Source organism: Cucurbita maxima, unplaced genomic scaffold (assembly GCF_002738345.1).
Source record: "Cucurbita maxima cultivar Rimu unplaced genomic scaffold, Cmax_1.0 Cma_Scf00025, whole genome shotgun sequence".
Classification (NCBI taxonomy): domain Eukaryota; kingdom Viridiplantae; phylum Streptophyta; class Magnoliopsida; order Cucurbitales; family Cucurbitaceae; genus Cucurbita; species Cucurbita maxima.
The window spans coordinates 830,906-847,665 of record NW_019272041.1 but is presented as its reverse complement, the minus strand read 5'-3'; the positions used below and the strand labels follow the sequence as shown (position 1 = coordinate 847,665).

At 34.8% G+C, this 16,760-nt stretch overlaps 1 protein-coding gene across 5 annotated transcripts in view; it reads right to left on the bottom strand.

Annotated features, from left to right (window-relative positions):
- Nucleotides 1-3,853: 3,853 nt before the first annotated feature.
- Nucleotides 3,854-16,760, bottom strand: part of LOC111498319 — a 33,548-nt gene continuing 20,641 nt past the window's right edge. For 2 of the 5 annotated variants that reach the window (XM_023149474.1, XM_023149478.1), the window contains exons 22-35: nucleotides 13,534-13,695; nucleotides 12,677-12,724; nucleotides 10,920-11,027; nucleotides 9,897-9,971; nucleotides 9,755-9,805; nucleotides 8,920-9,063; nucleotides 8,709-8,839; nucleotides 8,294-8,381; nucleotides 8,124-8,183; nucleotides 7,795-8,050; nucleotides 5,580-5,731; nucleotides 5,399-5,469; nucleotides 4,722-4,878; nucleotides 4,091-4,516 (exon numbers count right to left, since the gene is read on the bottom strand). In XM_023149474.1, the coding sequence (XP_023005242.1) occupies nucleotides 4,352-4,516; nucleotides 4,722-4,878; nucleotides 5,399-5,469; nucleotides 5,580-5,731; nucleotides 7,795-8,050; nucleotides 8,124-8,183; nucleotides 8,294-8,381; nucleotides 8,709-8,839; nucleotides 8,920-9,063; nucleotides 9,755-9,805; nucleotides 9,897-9,971; nucleotides 10,920-11,027; nucleotides 12,677-12,724; nucleotides 13,534-13,695 (1,668 nt within the window). In that variant the 3' untranslated portion in view covers nucleotides 4,091-4,351. Of the gene's footprint in view, nucleotides 4,018-4,090; nucleotides 4,517-4,721; nucleotides 4,879-5,398; nucleotides 5,470-5,579; nucleotides 5,732-7,794; nucleotides 8,051-8,123; nucleotides 8,184-8,293; nucleotides 8,382-8,708; nucleotides 8,840-8,919; nucleotides 9,064-9,754; nucleotides 9,806-9,896; nucleotides 9,972-10,919; nucleotides 11,028-12,676; nucleotides 12,725-13,533; nucleotides 13,696-16,760 lie in introns of those variants that run through there. The other 3 variants (XM_023149476.1, XM_023149475.1, XM_023149477.1) reach the window with 3 other exon arrangements.

The following is a 16,760-nucleotide window of genomic DNA, read 5'->3' as shown; positions in this document are numbered from 1 at the left end:
TCTCGGGATGTCGTCGGCCATCACAACTCGTTCAGTCATGCCATCGAGAATGGGCCTGCGTGTCGCTCATCTCATGGGGACTTTTCGAACATCCATTTAGGTTCTATCGAGGCATTAGCCCTCCCGTGCCAATGCCGTGTCATTTACGGATATCGTGCCGGATAGTGGGTGTATGTAGCAACCTCCAACACTCGGGTTGGGGCGCAATACCGGCACACCCGTGCCATCTGGTACTGTCCTTCAAAAACTCATTTCAAAGAAAGTCACCCAAAACACTTGTCTCGGTATGTGCCACAGGGTAGCTCACTTAGGCCACAGGGCCCCGGAGTGGTGGAGAGCTAATACCATGGTACCCATATAGTACTTTTGAGCAATTTTCAATCTTTTAGGTGTAGACATGATTTTGGTGAACGGTCATACGGTGTCGTGCATTGTCCATCTAATGTCCGATTGACACCAAACTTGGCGAGCATTCATATTTCATATGGACGGACTTAACTCCCGAACCGCATGCCCAAATTCCTTCCAAAACCTCAACTTTTGAGGTTAAGGCCCGGGGCCCTACCCGGCCCTTCAACAAGCCTATCTTTGCTCTTCGTGTCTATTCAATGTCTGTCTTGCTTATGTCTCAACTTGTCTTCAATGCCCACTTCGCGTGGTGGTGTGTTGAATGATGCATCGTCCTCCTCAATCGCATCATGACACTCTTCTATATTGGCCCGCATGTGGCCGGATGTGCTCTCTTGAGGGATGCCGCTTTGCTTGTCATGACGTGAGGGTCACAACCTACTCTCTTCATAGTATGGTTGTGACACTGTGCATGTTAATGGAAATGTTATGACTCTAGGATATGTTTATAGATTTTTGAGTCATGACCTATGTATATGAGTATTGTAGTCTACTAATTCCCACAGAGTTCCTGACCAACGCGCTGTGTGCTAAGTCAGGAAGAATGAGTACTCTTGACTATTGGTATGTGCTAAGTTAGGAAGAATGAGTACTCCTGACTATTGGTATATGAGATGTAGAGGTCACCAGAAAAATTAGTAGACGGGCGTATTTGACTGAGAGCGAGTCTTACATATGAGTCCGAAAATTCTAGATAAGCATATAGAGAGCCAATAACCTAAGCTGGAGGAAGCTAAAATACCTCATTAATGAACAGATGACCCTAGTAAGAGAAACTAGGAGTTAATTGGCGAATAAAACTTAAAAACAGCTAGAAAGATGAGTGATAAACTTGTGAATGGTAAGTAACTACTTACTAGGTAATTTAATTACTCATCATGATGCAGGCCAATTGAGGACGAGACCAGCAGGCTAGAGACCGCAAGGAATCCATGTCTGGGTTTGTTTGTGTATTTATGCTTTTGCTGTTTAAAATTTACGTTGGTTGTTTTAAGTTTTAATAATATTGGTTTTAAGTATTTTACTTGATGTATATGGAAATATTTTGAAATTTATGATTGATTGTCAGAGTTTGTTATCGGTATCAGTGGTAACTCTTGTTAATCGCGTTATCATGAGCAGGTGTTACAGTATGCTCCAACACCAGCTTCAAATTTCGTCACTTCTTCCGTCCTTTACATCTTTTGTGGAGAGATATCTTGTCACAATCGTAATTTTCTTGACAATTTATCGTGTTGCCTACGGCCAGTCAACGCTCAAGTTTTTTACTCTGTTTTGAGAAGAAGATTTTAAAATATAGTGAGAGAGATTTTCTAAAATGAGTTTGAAAGTAAGAATGAAGGATGATTTGAAAGTAACGTTATATAACTATAAATAAAAGACAACCACACGACTTAAATAACATATAACTTTTTGGGTGAGAGAATTTGACAACTAGTAACATCCCATGACTTTTTCATTCAATTTTGTCATTCATGCTTCTAGGAAGTAGATAATATCGGGGATTTCTTTGAAAAACCACATTTCTTCCTCTATCAAGATTAGTTGGTTGGATTGTGATTTGGGTGTTGATTTTTTCGTTGACATTATTCCAATTTCAACGCGTCAAGAAACTAACAAACGATTAAGAAAAGCAAATTGAAGTTAGAAGAATGCAAGATAATATACAATTTACCATATACATCACCTTGTATGTATCACCCCAAAATATTGTATATTATCACTTTGCACACACTAAGTGATACTCACAAGGTGATAGGTGATACATACAAGGTGATATATATACAAATTTGTGTCGAAGAGATCATTGATTATAAGAAAGCGTCTACTAAACACACGTTGTAGTCCTATTAAACACAAAATCCAATTTTACAACTAATAAAACAAGTAATATTTAAGATTTTTTAATACTTCAAACACCAATTGGACACTTTCAAAGCTCTAGAATACTTCATATTCCCATCTCCGTCAAGCTCAAACTCTCTTCCTGTCAACTTGTCAACTGAAATGGTGAATTCTCTCTTATCTCTAATACTCTGCAACTTAAGGTTTGTGTCCTGACATGGTGTGGTGATATTTGTGAATTTTAGGCAAAGGTCTCAAAAGAGAACAAAGTGTTGGTGAGTGTGTATACAGAGAGGCAGGAACCAAGAGTTGCAGTAAATCGTTTCCAACGTGATGATGTGAACAAAACAGTGAGGAATCAGTGGAAGAAAGAAATAGCTAATAAAGGATACAATAGGAGAACTGAACTCCTTAAGTACTCTCAACGCCTGCGAAAATCTGCACAATCACCTGCATCTCCATATCTTCCAACTCCGGAGCTGATTTCTGTAACGAACAAGCAACCGATCCAAAGAAACGTACCGATTAATCCTGTATGTATGCTCTTCCTTTTCTGTGAGTTTATTATTGTTAGAACTCGAGAATTCCTGTTCAAGCAATCTAGTTTTCTTCCATAATAATATAACAAAGTTATTGCATATTGTAGGAACGACCCTCCACAGTAGCATGATAATGTCCACTTTGAGTATAAGCTCTCATGTTTTTTCAAAAGACCTTAAAACCAATGAAGATAATATCCCTTACTTATATACCATGATATTTTCCTTTATTAGCTAATGCGAGACTCGAACAATCAACAATTCTTAATAATCCTTCCCACGAACAAAGTAAACCATTGAGCCTCATCTGACGACTCCTTTTTCTTTGGAGCCCTCAAACAAATTACAACATTGAGTCTCCCCTTAAATAGTTATCTATCTGTCCAATACTATTCTAGACGGCTTCTCTTCACTAGAGCACATTGTTAGTCCAATAAAACTCAATCATGAATCTTCATCATGACGGCACTTTCGAGACTCACAACTTCTTTGTTTGACACTTGAGCCACTATGACTACACCTTCAAGATTCAGAGCTTCTTTATTCAACATTTGAGGATTCTAGTGACATAACTTAATTAGGGTATAGCTCTAATACCACTTATAGGAACAACCACCCTTCACAATGACATAATATTGTTAACTTTGAGCATAAACTCCCGTGATTTTGTTTTTGGTTTCCCTAAAAGGTTCCATACAAATAGAGAGAGTGTCTCCTAATTATATACCCATGATCTTCCCCCTAATTAGCCAATGCAAAACTCCAGCATTCCCAATAATCATCAACACACAACAATAATCTAACCCACCTAGTGAGAAAGTATGATAATCAATTTAGTTTTCTTCAACAATAATGTAACCCAACTATACACCAAATTCATCTGAACATCTCAAATTTGAATAGATATATTGCAGTAATATTTGTTCAAGTGGTCAAGTTTTGGATGTGCATCTCCATGGTCATTCGACCATAATTTTAAGTCAAAAACATGACAACTTGAAATAGTTACCAGTGTTGTAATACTATAGATGAGGAGATGATATCAAACCCAATCATTTCTCCTGTATATAACTTGTTTTGGAAGGATATAGCCTGGCATCTATATCATGTTTGTGACGAAGAATTAAAGTTTTCCTTTTTTGATAGCTCGTCAATCTTCGTGCAAAGCCCAAGGGTGCCAGATTTACCTCTTGCTTCGGCAACCTGATTCAAAGGTCTCACAAGGCTTTGACGAGTTTTCAGCCAAAAAACAAGAGACAAAAGCAGAACCAAAGCAGCGGATCTACCAAGAATACTAATGATAATAAAAGAATTAGAAGGATAAGACTATTGAAATTTACATGCACTTAGTGTATGCCTTGGAATAATCCACTATTCGCTATTTTATAAGAACCATAAACATAAACACAAACTCTATCATCATTCTGAAAAACTACTATTTGACAACAAAACAATGACTCTTTTATATAAATGATGACTCATGTGTTTAAACCTTAATGTTTGAAACTTCCCGGCATAGGCAAATGATAATACAATACCATGAGAAAGATGATGATGAATCAGTGGTGTCTTTGTTGTCGAGTATACTCCCAGAGTGCAATGGCACCGCTAACATGAACATTCAGAGATCTGACAACTCCTAATTGAGGAATCTCAACACATGCATCAAGTATATGGATTATGTCAACGGGTATACCTTCCTTTTCACGTCCAAGGACCAATACCTACCAGGGTGATTAAAGAATTATAAGCGTAGCTATTAAAGAATAAAACATTCATAGCAGCATTATAATTATGCATCATTTGTTCTAGTTCATTGCAGCATTATAAATATGTAGATAGTGTCTTCACCTTCACAAAAATGAAATAAACAATTTGTTGGAAGTTGTAGAATTTATAATAACACATCAGGAACACGTTTATACTTACTGTCTTTTTGGGAAATTCAAACTGGTCAAGAGGAACGCTGTTAGCTGTTTGTTCCAAACCCAAAATGGAGAAGCCTTCCCGTTTCTTTTTCTCCAGGAAAAGTTTCATGCTGTTCACTGGGACTTCAACAATTGGGACCCACTTCTCTGCTGTAACACTGAAAGAGAAACAGAAATATAAATTTCTAGCACACTTAAAATAAATGTCTTCTTATAAGAGTTCACGTAATTTCAATAAATAAAATTATTCTTTTATAAGAACTTGACTTCGTTTATCAGAAAAAGTACTGCGCTCCAAAATAACAATTTCATTAACATTCAGTCAATAAAAATACTTTAAAGAGAGAGAACGGTTAATTCCCGCTTTCCAATCTCATTGGTTAATGATACACGTAAGTATAATGGTTATTGGGTTACGCATCTCTTTTATATGGATCATTATTTTCGGTAGCTCTTATAGTGATTAGATTTCAAAAATCTATAAGAATTTTTGGGAAAAACAATCATTTATTAAATGTGTTATTTTTCTTTGATGAGATCAAATACATGAACGAGAGAACAATCTTTTAAGAAACACTTATATTCAAATTCTTGATATCAGCATGTAACTCTTAATGCAGTATTAGATAGAAAAGATCCTATTTTTAACCGAAGCTCAATAAACCGACATAAACAAACCTGATGAGTTGGAATTGTTTGTCACTTAGTACATTTAAATCTGCAATAGCCAATCCTGAAGCCGTAAAAACCTGTTGAAAACAGAGATTAGTGTAAAAAGAAAACTGAGCTGATTAGAATATAAGATATAAAAAGCTTCATCCCAAGGCTCGATAAAGATATGTAAGCATCAACAACACACCTCACAAGTCCTAGCCAGACCAGCTAGATTTGGAATGCGATCAAGCAGAGATGCTACAAGGATAAGGCTCTGTCGATTTGTTCTTAAATCTTCCAATGACAAACTTCTGGAATGCAACAGCTGGTTAAGAAGCTGATCCTCCCCCTCCATTTCTACATTTAAGAACTAACAAACTAATTAACATATGATAAAGTTTGATTGATCATATTCAGGCTGGATTTTCCTAAAAATATAGATTTAATTGATCATAAAGGAAAAGAATTACACTTAGAACGTCATATAAAGAATTTTCATGAGGGATTCAATGCTCTTACCAATTAGAGGAAAAAAGTTAATGAAACAAGATAGTAAATGAGAAAATTTCTTCAAACCAAAAGTTGCAAGGTTACGAGAGTCATTAAGAAAAAAAAAAATTGCATTAATTAAAGGATAAACTACAATAAGAGCTACCAAAGCTTACGATGGAAAAATAACCCAACCAGAGGCTTGAAAATACAAAAACAACTAAGTTTCCAAACGAAAGACCATTAGATAACAAAACAATAAAACCGTGATGCTAAAATAATGACCAACCCATTACGATCATGAGTCCTAGGATGATGCTATTAAGATAGGAAGTGTGGACAAGAACATGGACAAGACACAACATGGATAAAGAGACATAATTTTCTAAAAGATCATTACTGAATTCAGGAGGCATAATTAATATTATATAAAGAAATAAAACGAAATTGGACACTCCAAATCATCTGTCCAATGTGTCCAAAGCATGTAAATATCAATGTCTCTTAGTTTAGGAGCAACTTTGGGAAGGCCTAAGCTGTTGAGAAATTCAATACTTTCCCCCATCCTCCCTTGCTCAACCCAATGATTTATTTTCTCTCGTTGATGCATAATATAATACACTATACATTCAAGATCAAGAGATGAAGAGTATTAAAGTGTTGGTACAATTAAATTACCATAACCCATCCGTTTAGGCTGTTGGGTTGATGTGGAAAAAGATTTACGAGAAACCAAAATGGCTGCATTTGGAACATCAAGAAGATTTTAAGAAAATTCCCTCACACATCTGATTCTACGTTGTTACATGTGGGTGTTAAGAGGAACCGCATATTCTGAGTAGTCACTTTGGTAAAATTACTGCCACCAGGGAGGAAGTTAAAGAACCAAGGATTTGTTCTTTGGTTTGTCAACAAATGGAGAAAGTTTGAACATTCCACAAAGAACACATGCGCTCTTTTGCAAACTAATTTTGTGAACAAATTTGTATATTTTGTGGAATTCTAGCGGTACCACAAGCAGCTGATTCAGAACTTGCATTTCAAGGAATTTTTCTTTTCCATGATGATAAGCAATGACTAGCTGGGTTTGCTTTATTGGCAATTTGTTGAATTTAGACAGAAATTTTAAGTTGGAGTACTTTGCAATCATCGACTAAAGCAGGCTTTTATTCGGGCAGTTTGTTTTTCCTATCTATCTTAATTTTCTTCGTCTTTTTAAAACTCGAGGACAAGCTTTTTTTGGGGAGGGATAGAATTGGTGAAATAGAAGTAGGTTAATCTTGCATAATTAGAGTAATTCCTTGATTAATCCTCTTTTAACTATCCTTTTGTATTTTTTTTATGTTAATTTTCTCGAGTTCCCTGGGTTTCTCTCAATCAGAAGAGAAATTGAAAGAAATGTAAGACCTATTGAGCTGGATCTGGTGTTTGATTCACCAACATCCACTACGGGAAAGAATTTCAAAAGCTAATTTTGCTTGGGGTTTCTTTTTTTCAAAACTGCGGCTGTATGTTCTTCGCATGCATCATGCTTCGACAAGTTTCACCCTTCTTCCTTTCTGCAACTCCATTTTGCTGGAGTGAGAACTTCTTTCTCCCTTGCCTTGCTCCATTTTCCACATGAATCGGAATCCACAACGAGAAAGACAAACGACCGAGAAAGAAGATTTAGAGATTGACTTTTGGAGAATTCTCTCCTTAGTCACTTAGACTACACCACTTGCTTTATACAAATCATCTGACTCATATGTTTTCTTCTAATAATGAACTATTAGTTTTGGAAGGAGGGACCAGGTTCTATCTTTTCAAATAAGAATTTTTTTAAAAAAGAGGTGCATAGATATAATGGTTTTCTTTAATTTCAGATCATATAATGTTTCTAGGAGACTAGTCAGTAAACAAGTAGAAACATAAAAAAATAATAAACGTACCATTAAGGAACTTGTAAGATTCTTTGCTGCCCAAGTAGGAGGATCTAGTATCGGTGCCTTTCTTCTCATGTTTTGAGAGAGTGATTTTTTTCTGAAAATCCAAAGAAGTTGCTAAAGGCAGTTCGGAAGTAAAATTCTCTTTATTTATGTCAGATGATATGTTCATATGGTTGTAATCTTCAGCAGTTTTGAAGCTCTCATTTTTAATAGCTGCCAAATCATTTGCCATTGAACACCGGAGATCTTCCCTGACATCCTGAAACATCCGAAGTAAGGTACACATGTAGGGTATAAAGAGACATCAACAGACAAATATGAAAATTACTTACATTTAGGAAGTTAAGAACTTGCTCCAAGAGAGATGTTGGGACACACTCGAACTCATGATCCTTTCATAAAAGGCATGATAAAATTAATTACTTTGAAATGGGGGCTAATACAATTCAGTAAAAATTGCACAATGATAGTAAAATTGGTCAATTTTCAGCATGCGGCTGACCTTAACTCTGCTAGAGAAAATTCCAGATGGCGTGACAGATAGTGCAGGATTATAGGCATGAATATATCCTTCCATTGATGCCCGTAATCTGAAAGATAAATGTATCGAACTGTAAGTTCGAAAACTAACATGAAAACTAAGATTTAACGCGTAACTTTAACCTGGAGCATGTCATATCTTTATAGGATTAAAAAAGAGAATTTAAGACATACCAGTTTTAAATAAACAGCCAAAAAAAAGAGGATATTGTATTTCTTCTATACTTAAAATCAAATACAATGTTTTCTTAAATAGAAGAAGAACATCTCCTGATAAGAAAAGAATATAAAAGGTATGCTTCCATATATTTAGAATTCATATGGCAAAGGTATACGCACACAATCTAGTAACAGAGCATTAAATTAAGTAATCGTACCGAACACAGTCAGGATTTTTCTCAAGGTATGATCTCAAATCTTCGAAACATCTTTTCTCTAAAGGCATATTCGCAGTGGGTGCGTTTTCCACTGCTGGAAAAAATCTACAAAGAACATGGTACACCAGTAACTGCAAGAGAACAAAAAGACATTGTATAAAATGCAGGGTTACTCGGATGAGATGAGGTTATATGCTCCAGAAAAACCAACCTGAGTAAAACCTCGTAAACTGTGGTGATGGGAGGTCAATTGTGGAACAAGAGGAGGAAGCAACTCATCCAAATGGCTGGACTGAACTGCTTCAGTTGCATGGAGGATTACATTTGTAGCTATAAATACATAAGAAGAGAGTACCTGCATTTCAATTCTGACATAAATTTGCGAGAAATTTTTCATTTACTGACTTGATATAAAAAAACCAAAGTCAGATGAAATTTGATTTGGTAAAGCTTATATATAGCAATTCCCAGAACTTAAGATTTTGGGTTCAGATGAAATTTGATTTGGTAAAGATTAAATTTACCATAATTCACGAACTTGAGATTTTGGATTGATTAGTGATTTAACATGGTATCAAAGTGAGAGGTGTTGAAGAAATAATCATGATTTAACGAATATTTATGTAATCCCATTAAATAATCGTAGTTACCCTCCCTAATTTAGATATATTATAACTAGATGGATTTATTTAGATTAGGTTTGTTGTTATCTAGTATCTAGGGATTTAGTTAACTTTTCTCCATTATAAAAGGCACATGTACCTCTTTGAAATTTAATAGGAAAAGAAGGCAAGATAATTTAGACTTATAATAGGAGGTCCAGTGATTGAACCCCTGTAATGTCATTTTCTCCCCAATTAGTATTGATTTTCATTTGTTAGATCTTATACAAATGTCTTAGCTCACCAGGGAGGAGAAATGTTAAAGTATTGATACAATATTAAATTTATCATAACCCATCAGCTCAAGTTTTTGGGTTGATTAGTCATTTAACACTAAATTATCAATTTTCACTGTGCAGAGCCCAGCAATTGCTGAATTTTTACCTGAGGCCTCATGGTATAATCTTGTAATATAGGAACCAATTGCTCCTTAACCTGTGGTTGAGTGAATGTTTAAAAATGTTATTTACCCACTAGAAAACTTCTTGAAACAATCAACTAACATATAAGAAATAAATTATGTTACCAATGTTGGAAACTTCAAGTAAATGCTGATTGCAAATGTTTCCAAGTATTGACGAACTGAAGGTAGGTTATTTCTCTGTAAATAAAGACATGAAGGAAATGATAAGAATTCAATACAAAAAATGACGAACAGAGTTTTAGCCAGGTAAATTCGAGAAGAAACATGTTTTTCCATAATTTCTGATGGTACAACGACAATAAAATATGCTTAGGAAATTATGATAAATAATCAATAGGCAATGGTAAAAAAACTGAAAGAGGAGAGAGAAAGGAAAGGAAAGAAAATATGAGAAACACAGCTGTTGATAAAATAACCTTCTTCACACTCAAAACAAATGGTTTTAAGAAAAGCAATCAAACTGAATCTTGTTATTCAACTTCTATAAGGCAGAAGTCATGTAAATCACTATCTTCGCTGTGAAGACGAAATAGGTTTCTCACACAACCCATTGTTAATTCACCATATCAAAAAGAATGAAAGTAACAACCGGTATAAAAAAGACTGTATTGTATTTAATTTAAGAGATTTCTCTTTTTACTTTTGTTTTTAACTTCTCTTTAATTAATAAAAAGAAACAAAAATATTCAAACGATGCAAACTCTAGCCGAGTGAGAAAGAACAAAATGAAGGAAAAGAAAATGGAAAACAAGGAAGGAATCCACAACGGGAATATCATTCCAATTAACACAAGATTACCAGGTACTAAATACCGTTTTTCCTATTTTCCCTTTTATTTGCTAAAAGAGAACGTATATGCAGGTGAAATTGCTATAAAATTAATAGCACTACGGAGAAGCAAGCGAACAAATGATGATATCATTAGACAGTGGCTCAAATGAAGATCTATCGCAATATCATGCGGTTAAAAAGAATCTATACTGGCACCTGAAAATTACGAACTCAACAACTGACTCGCATGATTTATTTTATTAAAACTTAGGCAGCGCCTCGAAATTTAATAAATCAATGGCAACCAAAGCAGTGAATAATTGGAGTGTTGAAGTAGATCCAAGATTTACTTACAGAGAGGGAGACATGCAAACTATTAGTAACTTGCTGAACTATATCTTGGCAGACAAACGCGGACAGAATACATATCATTTGCCAAGCACGTACTTTGCGTCTATGGATCTGGTAAACAGGTCCAGATCAAAATCAATAAACCAGACAGGTGCTACAATATTCATAATCTTTCTATCAGTATTTCATAATAAATGGAAGCTCCACTATCAATGATCAGGCTTTACAACTTTCCTCCGTTATAAGAAAAGATGGATGCTGAAATATTTCCCAAAGATGGGTACATAAACAATCACAAAAACAGGTGCTGAACTGTTTCAATATAAATGGAAAGGCTAACATCTTTTCTCCGTTATAATTGCATCGAAACCAGTGTTTCATGATCCGATTAAACATAATGAAGTGAATTGTCATTTCATTTATGACAAATACAACAAGGGTTGGTGTCCTCATGATATGTGAAGACTGAAGAAAATTGGGAGATATTTGTCACAAAGACTTAAATGAAACAATAATAACTTGTCTTTGCAACAAGTTAGGCATGGTTGACATATTTGCTCTATAAACTACAAGGAATTGTGGGCAAATAATCTTGAAACTACCAGCAGCTAACTAAATCATTGACAAGACATCATCTTCTGTTAACAGACCCTACTCTTGAAGACGGATGATTGAAGTGAAACACACCCTTCTTTAACCAAACTACTATACATAACTAATAAAAACAGCTTAACATTGATCAATTCTGGTTTGGAGGAAGCAAGAACCAAAGGAGTTTGAGCTAAAACAGAAACATCTTTCAACTTTTTCTCATATTTCGATGAGAGACCCTCAACATTTCACAGAAGATAAACCAACTTTACTTGTCCTTATCAAAAAATACGCAGAAGCTTACTTTCACAAGTGGGAGGCCAAATGACACAATAAAATAGGCGAGGAAGATAACAGGACTCAGCCAAACGAGAAGTCTCATTCTCATTTCTATCATGTTTAAAATACGACGAACAAATTGGAATATGAAGAAGCTCGACCAAAGAACATTCAAACAAACAAAGATGAGATTCAAATAGAGGAAACAATCTCTTAAAATCAAAATTCTCGATAAAAAACTTGCTATCTTCGAAACAAATACAATAAAAAACATTATTATCACAACAACTCCCTGATTCCATGATATTTAAACAAGAAGCAGACACTAACATTAAATGAGCGGGAGGGTTAACTCCGACAATGAAATGAGGCTAGAACTGAGAAGGGAGGAGGAGAGAGCATGGGGAGGCTGTGTAATTCCTCTGTATAGTTATTTTTGTTGTAATTGTATATTCTTTAGTATAGGGTTTTCTAGTGTGCTTAAATATATTTGACTCTCTAATCTAAAATATGTGTAGTAATTTCTCAATACTTATTAACGTTAGTATCTACATATATGTGAAAACTGGAGAGCAATTAGAAGATATCTTCGCAAAAGCACTAAATGGAATACGAATAGATTATCACTCTAACAAGTTGGGCATGATTAACATATATGTTCAAACTTGTGGGGGAATGTTATAGTTGTCATATTAGTATAGTTACGTTTTCTGTAAATATAGTAATTGTTTTTGTCCTCTAGTGTCTTTATTTTCTCCATATTTAGGTTAACCTACTACACTTGTATATATACCTCCTGTGAATGGAATAGAGTATTCTCTTACTCTTAAACGTTTAGCACTTACCCCTCCTAATCTTACATTTACTCCATAATTTAAATCAATACTCACCGCACTGTGCTTCTTATACAATTCCTTTGCAAGGTCATTGTTGTTTACCTGTACCAATACATGATGCAATCAACATTAAACGCAGTTCCAAATCAACAGGAGAGTTAACTTTTGTTAAAGAATAAAAAACATCCATATAAAAGAAGCTATCAGATAGAAACACATGCTCACTCCTTGACGATACTCTCCATGCTACAAGAGCATTTAACCGACCCCCCTTTTCCAATAGTGTCATAGTATTATATATATATATATATATATATATATATATATATATATATCTATTTAATCACAACCTTGAGTGCGGGTAAACCTCCACAACCATTTGGTAAATATATCAATGTTTCTTTCTTTAATCTTGCCTATTACAAGTGCACTTGGAATCTGGGAAAGGATACATAGCCTCATTTGGTAAATATTACCATTTTGTGACATGAGGAAGATTTCCCTAAACTTGTCTAGCATAGGAGTAATCAACCTATCATGCTATTGTCAGCTTTTCAAATCTAGTATTTTGGATCTGACCTAATGTGTAGCTGTATATATCATACTTGACTGCATTTGGTTTTAGCTAACGAGAGTGTAATTCTTTCATTCTTCTTCCTCACTACCAGTAAACTGCGTGCCTATGTATCCAATAAAATAAGACATAATTATTTTTAAACAACCCTAACAAAGACTTACGGCAAGTATAAATCATCTTCTACATCAAATGAAGTTGTCATAAAAATGATGATTTCTAAATAAAAAAACTTAAATGACTCTAAGCTTTATGTATTATTACATGTCTCTTAAGTAGTTATAAAAATAAATTAATATATTCACAACGCATAATCTAGAGTCACAAAAATCCATACCACAGAATCAAGGAGTTCAAGCAGAAACAACTTTCCAGATTCAACAGCATCGGAGCAACTCCCATGGTCATTAGACAATCCCACAATACCAGCCAAGTCAGCTAGTTTATGAAACAGAACAGCAACTGATACACGTGCATACAATTCTGTATTGATAAACACCTAATCGACCAGATAAAATTACAATGGAGTCAAAGAGAAGGAAGGAAATAACGAATCACAACTTCAATATATGATGCTAAGCTAGCATTGAGGTCTTATTATCTAAACTCAATTGCATAGGTTTCCTTTTAATAATGAGTATTTTTTTTTTAACGAGAAACGAAACTTTCATTGAATAAATGGAAAGAGACAAATTCTCTAGAGATATTAACACCACAAGGGAGTGAAGAAAAGAAAAAAATGGATAACGGATAACAAAAAGAATATAACCATGCCCCAATAATGAACTAAGAAACTGAAAAGAACAAGGTTGCAAAGAATTTGAGGCTCAAACCAATCTTGAAATGCTAAACCCCACAACTCTTCGTGTGTTATTAATGCCATAGCAAAATGGGGTGGTTGAGAGAAAAATTGACACCTTTTAAACACTACCCCCCAAGCCTTGCTTATTCACAGAAACATGCTTGACTTACAGGGAAGAGGTTCTTACTACAACACATGATTAATTGTCGAATATTATAAGCTCAATGGAAGCCTTCAACCAATTTTATCCTCACTTTTGAAAATAAAATTGTCTCACACCTCATATATTTGAGTGTGTAACCTTTGTCCATGTACACAACACTCAAATATGCAAACTCGATCCAAGAGTAATACAATGTGTCGGGTATTCTTCGACCACAAAGGGGTACATCAATTGATATGACATTCACCAAGCATAAATTGTATATCTCTAAAGAATCTCTTGAGAGGGAAAACGTAGTGATTGAAGAGAGTCCTTCGAAACAGATGAACACACGAACATACTAAATAACCAGCACATAGGACCAACTATTGAGTCCACTCTTACTACAAAGTCCAATCATGAGTTCGCTACTACTACCATGAAGTCACCGATTAAACCATCCATTCCACCTCCATTGTCAAATCCATTGTTTTTTCAGGTACATGCAAAAAGGAAACTCATTTCAAAAGAAATACAAGTTCAAACATCTGACTCGACTCAAAGTGAAGAAGCAACACTGGTACCAATAGATGATAGATCAATAACTCTCCGAAAATCCACTAGAGAATGCACAAAAAGAACCTTATACCACCTATCAAACTATATCTGTCGTGAAAGACTTTTCACATAAGAGTTTAATTGTGAGTCTAAATCCTATTGATATACCTATCAATGTTTCTGAAGCTTTGTCCAAAATAGAATAGCATGATGCTACGAGAAAAGAAATGCATGCTCGAGAAAATAATAATACGTGAGAAGTTGTGAACAAACCAAGAGGAAAAAAATATAGTTCTGCGCAAATGGTTGTTCACAATAAAGTACAAGGGACAGAAAGTTGGGAAGGTAGAAGGTAAGATTTGTAGCTAAGGAATATACTCAAACTTACAGAATAGGCTTCCAGGAGATGTTGGATCCAGTTGCAAAGATGAACAACGTAGAATACTGTTATCTTTGGCTGCCAACTTAAATTGGCAGCCCTCACAAAACGATATGAAGAATGCACCCTTTCACGGCAATTTAAATGAAGAACTCTATATGAGCATTCCTCCCGAATTTGAAACTCAAGAGGTAAAGAGTGTACACTAAGAAAATCCCTATATGGACTAAGAAGATTCATGAAGGTAATGAAAAATGAGGGCATAAGCAAACTCAAGCAGATCACACTCTCCTTATCAAGTACTTGGAATAAAAGAGAGTTACAGTACTTCTAGTATATGTAGATGATATCATAGTCACCGGAGATAAGGAAGAAGAAAATATTGAACTTAGAAGAAAATTGATGAGAGAATTTGAGATCAAAGAACTTACAAAAATATGGGATAGAGTTACTCAGCTCACGGCGATGTTCATATCTTAACAAAAACATGTGATAGATTTATCGATGAAAACAGAAAAAAGTAGGTGTAGACCTTTACCGACGTCAATGGATCCATATAAGAAATTGGAAGAGATAAAAGAACTTACAATAAAATAAGAACATGTGCTAGAGGCTAGTGGGGACGCTGACATATCTAGCTCACACTCGACCTGACTTAGCACACTCAATTAGTGTAATTAACCAATTTATGCATGACCCAAAGCAACATATATAGTGTTACATTACCTAAAAGGGACTTCAGGAAAAAGAATCTTATTTAAATGGAACAATTCCTTTGCCTTGGAAGCTTATACAGATGCTAACTATGCCAGATTAATAGTGGACAAAAGATCTACCATGGGGTAATTTACCATGGAAGAGTAAAAAACAAATTGTGGTGGTTAGATTATCTACTGAATCGGAGTTCCGAGCTATTGCACAAGAGTAATGCGAACACTTATGGTTGAAGATAATCCTTGATAACTTATATATTAAAGGAGAAGGTATGATAAGTCGTACTATGACAACAAATCAGCCATTAATATTGCATTTAATCCTATCCAACATGATAGGACAAAATATACATACTAGGACAAAATATACTGTAATTGATTGACATTTTATAAAGGAGAAATGGGAGAAGAGGATAGTATGTATTAGTTATGTGCCCTTACAACTTTTATAACTTCACTTGGTAGATGTGCTAACAAAAAACTTCAGACCTTAATGTTCCATGAGTTAGTATCCAAACTGAGAATAGATGAAACTGAGAATAGATGATAGGGGAAATGTTGAAGGAATTGTCTTAAATTAAGGAATACTTGGGTAATTATTAACCTTAATTTTAGAAATATTTTTGTAATCCTATTAAATAAAGGAATTAGTTACTTCCCTATTTTTCTGTATTATGAATGAGTATCTTGGGATTTAGTTTTTTTTTTTTGTATTGTTATAATGCACAAGTACTTTTAGAACAATAAGATAAGTAAGCAAAATAATTTACACTTGCAACAGCATCTTTTCCATAAACCGCCACATGACTAAATCATTTAATCCCAATACTCCTAAAGTGTAACCCAAAATCTGCTCAAACCTTGCAATAAGCAAACACAATAACCTCCTTCAGTTATGAGGTATGTGGAAGAGAAAAATATCTGTCATTCTTGGAAGCAGAGTCATTTCCAAATCAAAGGGAGTAGTGCT